Raw genomic sequence first — 9250 nt, forward strand, 5'->3', positions numbered from 1 at the left:
CAATGTCATTTGTATTGACTCCTTCTTTCTCATTGATGCCTATTAGTCTCACATTGTTCATCTTTGCATCATCTTGCAGGTGATGAATTATTTTTTTTCTGCATCCTAGTTGTTTTTAAGAGATATTTTCTTACCTTTTCACTAGCTGCACCAGCGTCTTCAAGACCTGAAACTCTGTCTTCACTTTCAGTGAAACAGTTTTGCAAGCTTGTGATTGAGATTTTAAATCCCTCTATATATCTTTGATTCTGCTTCATGCAATCTATTTTTTTCCTGTATTGCTCATTCAAGGAATCCGTCATTTTTCTAATCTCCTCTACTTTTTTAATGAACGTCTTCTTTAGAAGCAATTATTAATTCTTTTACTGCAGTATTTTCTTCAGATTGTTTCCTCCCTATGTTTCTGTAGTTGCTTCTTTACTTCAGATACTATGAGTTCCGAGAATTCTTTTCTTATTCAGAAAATTCTGCTCTGAGTTCCTCTATGACTTTCTGCAGTTGCTTATTTACTATCGATGCTATTAATTCATCCATTTGAGCTGAGCTAGTGTCAGTTGTTCTGGGTGGGCATTGGGTTTTCTCCATATGTTTCTGCATTTGATTTACTGCAGATGTTATTAATTCAGGGATTTCTTTTTTCATTTCCAATCTTAGTTCCTCTATACCTTTCTGCAGCTGTTTCTTTATTTCAGAAGCCATTGATTCATTGATTTCAGCTGTGTGATTCCCACTTTTTTCTGTGTTAGTGTCCTCTGCACTTGTTATGGGTGGGCTTGGGTTCGGAGATTGCATTTGCTCCTTCTTGTCATTTTGTGTAGCACTGCCTTCTGACCTCTGTTGTAGAGCTTTGGTGCAGTTATAACCTTCGTACCTACTGAAGTTCAGGTGCAGATTTACAAAGTTTGGATCTATCCACCTGTGCCTGGCTTGGGTCTGGGTGCCGTGCTCAGCTCCTTCCAGCTTCTGCCCTTGGGAGTGAATCTGTTGTGCCCCTCTGGCAAGATGTTCTGCTTCTGGACTAGCTGGGTTGTTCTGTCCCCTACTCTCTCTGCAGGGATTTCAGCTACAGGGTTTTACCTCAGGTCTGTATGCCAGGCCTGAGCTGAGTCTGGAGGGGACAAGGTGGAGTAGCGAGGAGAGGCAGCTCTCCCACACACTTCACGGGCCTGGGCTAGGACTGGATCTGGGGGTCCCCAGAACGCAGCAGAAATTCTCACTGGGCGGGCAGGGGGGGCCCTTAGGGGGTGGAGGAGGGTCTTACCCTCGCTGTGTCTGGGCTGGGACCGGCAGATCCCACCAGTGTAGGGCAACTGGAAGCTTTCCCACACACTCTCCAGACCTGGGCTAGGACTGGATCTGGGGGTCCCTAGAACGCGGCAGAAATTCTCATGCGGCGGGCAGGGTGGGGTGTGCCGTGGAGTGGTGGTGGGGTCCCCCGGGGGTGGAAGAGGGTGTGACCCGCGCTGCGTCTGGGCTGGGACTGGTAGGTCCCGCCACCGCAGGGTAGCCGGAAGCTCTCCCACACACTCGCTGGACTTGGGTAGGACTGGATCTCTAGTTGCCCTATTTTATAGTAACTCATAGAACTGTTTGGTCCTAATGATAACCCAGTAGCTATCCGGGAGTCCATCCTCATTCCTTTCTCCTCTTTTCCACCTATTTTCTCATTGTACGCTGACGTGTAGAACAAGAGGGCACTTCAGAGGCATACAGCTAAGTCACGAAGATAGACCTCTGCAGGTAGTAAAGGAGTCCAGTCATATGTCAGGAGGTTATGCAGGAACATGGCACACATAAAGTGAAAGTGGTCAGTGTTCCTGTGGGGACTGTAGGAAGGGGTGTGAAACATTTCATAGAGAAAGTAGCCCTGGACTGAGTGTTGAAGAGGGTGTGAAATATTGGGATACAGTCCTGAAAGTCTGAGGACTAGTGGAAAGAAAAGCTTCAAGCTGCTAGGCATATTAAGTAGCACAGTCTGTCATCCCAGCACTCTGGGAGGCTGAGGCAGAAGGATGGCAAGTTCAAAGGCCAGCCTGTGTAATATAGTGACTTAGCAAAACCCTGTCTCAGAACAGAACAGCCTTGAGCTCAGTCCCTAGTATTAATAAACAATTAGGCCATAACCTTGTCTAATATGTTCTGGGAATTGCAAGTAAGTGGAGTAAGGGATGCTGAGAGGTAGCAAGGTCTGGCTCATAGTGGACTGGTATTCTGAGGAGCTTGGACTTCATTGGTCATTTAGAACTCTGTCAGTTGAAGCTGTAGCATGGCTAGCCGTAGCATCCATGGAAAATCGCTTGGACAGCAATGTGGAGAGTAGGCTTTCTGACAGATAGGAGTGGACCAGTTGAAACTGTTGGCAGTTGTCACAAAAAGATGAACTGCAGAAGAAAATGGAAAATCAGACAGGAATAAGAGATGATGTTTCAAAGAAATATAGTGGTTAGCACTAAATAATTGCTTGGGAGCAGGGTATAAGGCAGAAGGTTAGGATGCTTCTGAGCTTCTGGATTGAGACAGAACATACAGGAATAGGGCCAGGTGGGTCTTTTTTGGAATGTGTTGTGCCACATGGATGGGTGGATATCCATGGGCCATAGACGGGGATCTCAGTTGTGGAGGGTATGGTTTGTGTCATCTCAGCAAGCAGGTAAGCAGAGTGGGTGGATCCGAAAGACTCCCTGATGGGTGCACTGATGGATGTGGAGAGGGAAGGAATGCAGCTAAAGGGAGTCCAAATTCTGAAATGCCCACATTAGAGAAGAAGAGAAAGTATGAGTGGAAATTCCTCCTGATGAGGTTAGAAAAATCAGCTCAGTGAATTCAAAGAAGGCAGATGGAGGAAGATAATAAAAAAATGTAGAGCTGGGCTGCTAGCAGTGCTAGAATGCTAGCCCAGGATGTGCCAATCCCTGGTTCGATCCCCAATATACTCCACCCTCCCAGCCCTGGGTTCAGTCCCCCGTGGTAGAAAGAAAAGGAAAGAATGAAATATGATGGCACATGTCTGTAATCTCAGCTGCTTGGGAGGTGGAGGAGGAAGGATCGTGGTTTTGAGTCCAACCTGGGGAACCTAGCGAGTGTGTCTCAGAATGCGATGCAAGAGCTGAGGTAGCTCAGTGTGAGACCCTAGGATAAAGGCATTGAAGAAAAGAATGACAAGTAAATAAATATTTGAAGAAATCTTAGCATCCTGTCATAAAGCCTGAAAAACAATGTAAAAGGGATAGTTTCCAAGAATAGCGTATCTTATCAAAATTGACTGTTTGTGAATGTAAAAACATACATTTGTAGCCATTAAAGACATGAGTAAGTAGTGAAGCTAACCGCACCAAGGTACAAAACTAAACAAAGCCTTGGCAGATCCAGGTAGTCTTCTGGCTAAGGTCTATCAAATTTCCACATAATTGAAGTGTGTATCTTCTTACATTGTTCTGGAAAGTAGATGCAGTAAGCAAACTCAATTTTTATGTATTAAGAGTATACACTGCCCTAAAAATATCATAGGTGGCTTGTAACTTTATCTCACATATGGATAGACATGGGAATTCAGAATAGACTTTAGTAAGTAGCAGTGTCATTTTTATAAATCATGATCGGAGCTAGAGATGTACCCCTGTGATAAAGCGTGTGTGAGCCCCTGGCTTCAATCCCCAGCACAAAACAAGAAAACCTAATCATATGAAAATTACCCAGCGTATAAATGTGAGTTAACCTGAAAACAATCAGAAGTTTAACAGATACTGGAGAGAAACTGATTGCTCAGAGGCTGCAGGTCAAGCATCCATTAAAATGGCATAACTGGCTGGGGTGTAACTCAGTGGTAGAGCAGGTACTGAGCTTGTAGAGGTCCTAGTTTCAATTTCCAGCTCTTCTCCCCTGAAAATAAGTAACATTTATAATGGAAGTCTCTTTGCAGACTTGGAGTAGTAGTACTTCCTTAACCTCCTCAAGGATTTCTATCAGAAACCTGTGACATACCCTGTACCTAACAGTGAAGCATTAAAAAGCACTTTATGGAAAGTCAGGAATGAAGCAAGAAGTCCTATTGCCACTTCTGTTTGTTATTTCACTGAAGGTTGTAGTCAAAAGTAGAAAAAAAAAAGGGTTGCAAAGGAAGAAAATACAGGTAATTATAAACATTATGGTTGTCTACACAGAAAATCCAGTTGAAAGCCAGAAACAGGCTATGCTTTAAAATATTTCAGCAAAGTGTCTGGAGTCAAGATTGATATGTAAAAGTCTTTTGTGTTTGTGTATACTAAAGTCAATAGGGAATGTTTTAGCTCATAGAAATCAGTGTGGGGTGTGGTGGTACACATCTGTGATCCCAGTACTTGAGGCAGGGTTGTTGCATGTTCAAGACCATCATGGGCTACAAAGTGAATTCAATGCCAACCTGAACTGCATAGTGGAACCCTATCTGAAAAAGACAAAAAACAAAAATAAATGCTGGGGAGATGGCTCAGTAGAATAAGCACTTGCTTGGGAAGCACAAGGGCCTGAGTTCAATCCCCGGTTCCGCCAAAAAAATAAAATAAAATAAAATAAAATAAAATAACATAACATAACATAACATAACATAACATAACATAACCTTCCTATCCTTAAAAGAAAAAGACAAAAGTGAAATCAGTAGTGGCTGCAAGAATTAGTATGTCCTTTATCTTCCAAAGTGTATGAGGCCTTTCTAGAAAAGATTTTTACTACTTTGTATGATTTTGGGGATGGAACTCAGGGCCTCAGCCAAGCTAAGAATGGATTCTACTGCTGAGCTACAGCTGCAGTCCCTCTAGAGAAAGCTTTAGAAGTGATTGAAAAAGAAAAGTAGACATAAGTATGTATAGGGAGGTAGCACATTTAAAGTTTAGGAAACACTCTTGTAAAAATATCATTAATTTCTCAAATTAATGTCTACTGCAATGCCCATTTAGATGTCAGCCAGTTGTAGGAACTTCATAATTGAAACCTAAAATTCTCAAGGGAGGTTGAATGGCTAAGAATAGCCAGGGCGGATTTGAATAGTAATAAAATCGGTGGTTTCTGGTAGTCAATGAAAAGGTTTAAAATTTTGTGGTACTGAGGCAGGGCAGAGACAGAAAAGAAAGCCTGGGAGCAGACCAGTGTGTACGAGGCAGCTTGCTAAGAGGTGGCGGACAAGCAGTTCAGTAAATGGTCGTAGACACTGGCCATCCATATAGAGAAAGGTGCAACTAGAAACATGTTTATAGGCTTCCCATGTAAACTACAAGTAGATAAGAGACTTAAGTAAAGAGTGAAGCTTTCGAACTTGTAGAAAATAATGAGAAACACTGTGAAGTATAACAGTAGGGAAGATCTTCCTAAATAATTCACACATATACTGTCATTAAAGGAAATGCTTGGTAAATTTAACTACAGTTTAAAATCAGGATCATTTAGTAATCAAGGAAATGCACATCAGAATACAATGAAATGCACCTCATGCCTGCTTATGACTGTTATAAGAAGGAACAGCTCATGGGCAGGGCATGGTGATGCACACCTTGTGCTCCTAGCACTTGGGATGCTAAGGCCGGAGGAAGATCGCCAGGACTTTAAGGTAAACGTGGACTACATAGTGATTTCAAGGCCAGCACGGAATACGTAGTGAGATCCTGTCTCAAAACCAGACAAACAAAATCAGATCATAAGTGTTGGGAAGGGTGTGGGGAGATTGCAACACTTATATACTGCTGGTCCGAGTACAGAATGGTAAAGCCACTTTGGGAAACAATCTGGTCCCTCTAAAAATTAAATATAGAAGCTGGGAGTGGTAGCACATTCCTGTAATCTGAGCACCCAGATAGTTGAGGCTGGAGGAGCACTATAAGTTTGAGGCCATCCTGGGCTACAATAGTGGCATCCCTGTCTGAAAAAACAAGGAACCAAACAAAAAATTGAACAGAGTTACATCTGACCCAGCAGTGCACTTGTAGGTATATAGTGATAAGAAATGAAAACATGTCCACATTAACACACACACACACACACACACACACACACACACACATGTCCATAGCAGGATTATTCACAATAGCAAGTAGAAATCCAAGTGTCTATCAGCTGATGAATGGATAAGCGTATTTATGTATAAATAAAATATTCTGTATAGTGGAGTACTTTTGGCAGTAAGAAGGAATGAAGTACTGATGCCAGTAGTGGTTGTGTTAGAGCCAGGGGAAATGGAGAGTTACTGTTTTCATATGAGGTGATAAAAGTATTCAGAAATTAAGATCCAGTCATATGGTGATTGTAGTTCAACTCTGAATATACTAAAAGTCATTGCCATGCATACTTTGAATGGCTGAATTGTATAGTATATGAAATATATCTCAATAAAGCTGTTAAAAATATCAAGAACTTTTCCTAATGTAAGATATATCATAAGCCATATTAGAGAAAACACAAGCTAAAATGGTCAAAGGCTCAGTATCTGAATCTAAAAAGAACTTTTTTTTTTTTTTAAAATGTTTATTTATTTGGTACAGGTCTCACTACACAGCTCAGACTCATAGTGATCCTCCTGTCTCAGTCTCACCAGCACTGGGATTACAGTCGTGCACCACCATGCCTGGTTTCAGTGGCTGGCAGGGCATATGGTACCGGGGATCGAACCCAGGTCCTTGCACTTGCCAGGCAGGTACTTAGACTGCTGAACTAGCTCCCCAGCCCTTCTAAACATGCATTAAGAATTAGAATAACATCCTGGTAGTCAATGACCAAGGGACTCAAGAAATTCTTTCCTTTTATTTTACTGTGCTGGGGATTGAGCCTCAAGCATGTGAGCGAAGTGCTCAGTACAATACCCTCAGCTGTTGATATTTTTTATTTTGAGATGGGTTTTGCTGAGTTGCCAAGGCTGGCCTGGGACTCATGATCCTCCTGTCTCAGCCTCCTGAGTAGCTGGGATTATGGTCAGACACCACTGTGCCTGGCCAGAATATTTATTTACTTTTTTATGCTGGGTTCCAGGACATATGCAATTTGAAATGACAGATACCACTGTGCATGGTTTTTATTTTTTTTAATTTATTTTTTGTACTGGGGATTGCACTCAAAGCCTTGACTCACCCACTGAGCTACATTCCCATCCCTCATCTGTCTTGTGCACTTTAGAAGCAATATACTTTGAAAGCTCAAGCCATGGCTCTAGTCCCGGGAAATCGAGTGGGCTCACTCATGTGGTAGGGGTGGGGCAGGGCAAGGAGGAAGCCAGTCCAGCCTCCTTCCAGAGCAGGCTGACGAGTCAGGTCAAGTTGAAGAAGCCCGTGGAGTGGGGCTCCTCGGTGTAACGTATGGTACAGCAGTTGCATGTGTCATGCAGTTAAATTCCCCAGAGTAGAGAACATGGAGCTCAGAGACAGAGCTGTGGAACAGAATGGCCAGTGCAAAAGAACAAGGATAAATCCAATGTATTATTTCTCCCAAATTCTCAGATGCAGCGTCAGTAAGATTACACCAGGAATGCAAGCTTGCCAGTTTAGGGACTGAGTTCATTCAGAGGAGAGGGAAGCAGTGCTGATTTACACCCCCAGAGGCCTCTTGGAAAAGAGAAAGGTGCACACGGCTGGCTGGTTGCTGCTAGTTCTTAGGCGATGCTCATGCATCTTACTGTCCTAGAATTTAAAATCTGGTACAGGGAGGGGGAGATAGCTCAGTGGTGTAAGTACAAGGTCCTGAGTTCAATCCCTGGTACCAAAAAAATAAAACCTGCTATAGACTTTTAAAAAATTGCTTTCTGTTAATGGTGGTCATATGCTCATACTTAGTGCACAAGCTGACAGGAACCAGCTTCTCTTCTAGAGGCTGAAGCGCTGAACAAGAAAGACCAAAAAAAAGCCAAATCTCTGCTGTTGTGCCATTTACAAATGAGGGTCCACACAAGAAGGAAAATAGTTCTCTTGGCTGATCCCAGGCACTGAGAAGAAATCGAGGGGCACTGAGCGATGGGTGGGTAGTCAGATGCCTGTAGTGTAAGAAGGGAAGCCAGAGAAATTTTTAGGAAAAGAATCCTAGCCTTAAGTGATGGGTCATTTTCAAAAGTTTGAGAATCAGATTCCTAGGAATGAGCAGAAGAGTACAGACATAACACCTTGAAAATAGAAGGCACTGGTGAAGTGAATGAGAACCTAAATAAATGGAAAGGGATCCAAGGTTCGTGATGTAGAAGCCAGTGGTAAGATCCCCAGACCTGAGCTGAGCACCAAGAAGGTAGGGAAGGTGGAGGGCGGTGCAGGCAAGAAGGTTGGCCAAGCAGGGCCTGACAAAGCCCTGCTGCTGACCTCATCCCAGGTGTGGCTGCTGGGATGCTTCCCACCACTGGCTTTTACGCAGTGGAGGAATAAAACCCGTCAAGAGTTTTTTGGGGGGCTGCTCTGCGGCAGGCACAGGTGCACAGGGGCTGGGACGGCGACCTGGAGAGGAGGCTTTAGCAGTTCAGCTTATTTCTGCACATGCAACTTAAACATTTTCTTAAGTGATGTGAAAGTAACAGAACTCAGAATATTTAGAAGATTTAAATGGAAAGAATACATACCTTTCAAGAGCTAACCATTTGGAAGTAATGACAGTTCACATTTAGTTTTTTTTTTTTTCCTTTCTAGCCTTTGTACCTGTGTGTGTGTGTGTGTGTGTGTGTGTGTGTGTGTGTGTGTGTGTGTGTGTCTATTGTGCTGAGCATTGAATCCAGGACCTTGCACATGCTAAGCATGTACTTAGGTAATTACTGAACTATATCTCCAGCCCCTTGAAATGAATTTATTGATTAAACACTTCTCCATTTCAACAATGATTAAGCCTCATAAACCTACCCAGGGAAACAAAATAAGAATCTTTGATTCTCTTTTGGCCAGTTATTCTAAGTCTTCTCCATTTCCTGCAGGTGGAGCTGATCAGAATAATGTTCAGCATCAACCCTCTGGAGAACCTGAAGCTGTATATCAGCAGCCGCCCACCTCTGGTGGTCTTTATGATCAGCGTCAGCGCCATGGCCATAGCCTTCCTGACTCTGGGCTACTTCTTCAAGATCAAGGAAATTAAGTCACCGGAAATGGCAGAGGTGCATCTCCTCCAGCTTTTCTGCTTGGGCCACTAGACCCTGTAGAGGGGGAAATACTTTTTTTTTTTCATATTTCGATTTTCTATTCTATTCTTCCCCTCCCTTCCCTTCCTCCCCTCCCTTCCCTTCCTCCCCTCCCTTCCCTTCCTCCCCTCTTCCCCCCTCTCTCCC

The 9250-nt window shown here is 43.3% G+C and overlaps 1 protein-coding gene across 1 annotated transcript in view; it reads left to right on the forward strand.

The window, feature by feature from the left end:
• The window catches only part of Tmem248 (transmembrane protein 248), a 37237-nt gene that overhangs the window by 17819 nt on the left and 10168 nt on the right, over positions 1 to 9250 (forward strand). The window contains exon 2 of the mRNA XM_004630404.2: positions 8903 to 9079. Coding sequence (XP_004630461.1) covers positions 8921 to 9079 — 159 coding nt within the window. The 5' untranslated portion in view covers positions 8903 to 8920. The remainder of the gene's footprint in view (positions 1 to 8902; positions 9080 to 9250) is intronic.

This window comes from Octodon degus, unplaced genomic scaffold, assembly GCF_000260255.1.
Source record: "Octodon degus isolate 3935 unplaced genomic scaffold, OctDeg1.0 scaffold00035, whole genome shotgun sequence".
In the NCBI taxonomy this organism is placed as follows: domain Eukaryota; kingdom Metazoa; phylum Chordata; class Mammalia; order Rodentia; family Octodontidae; genus Octodon; species Octodon degus.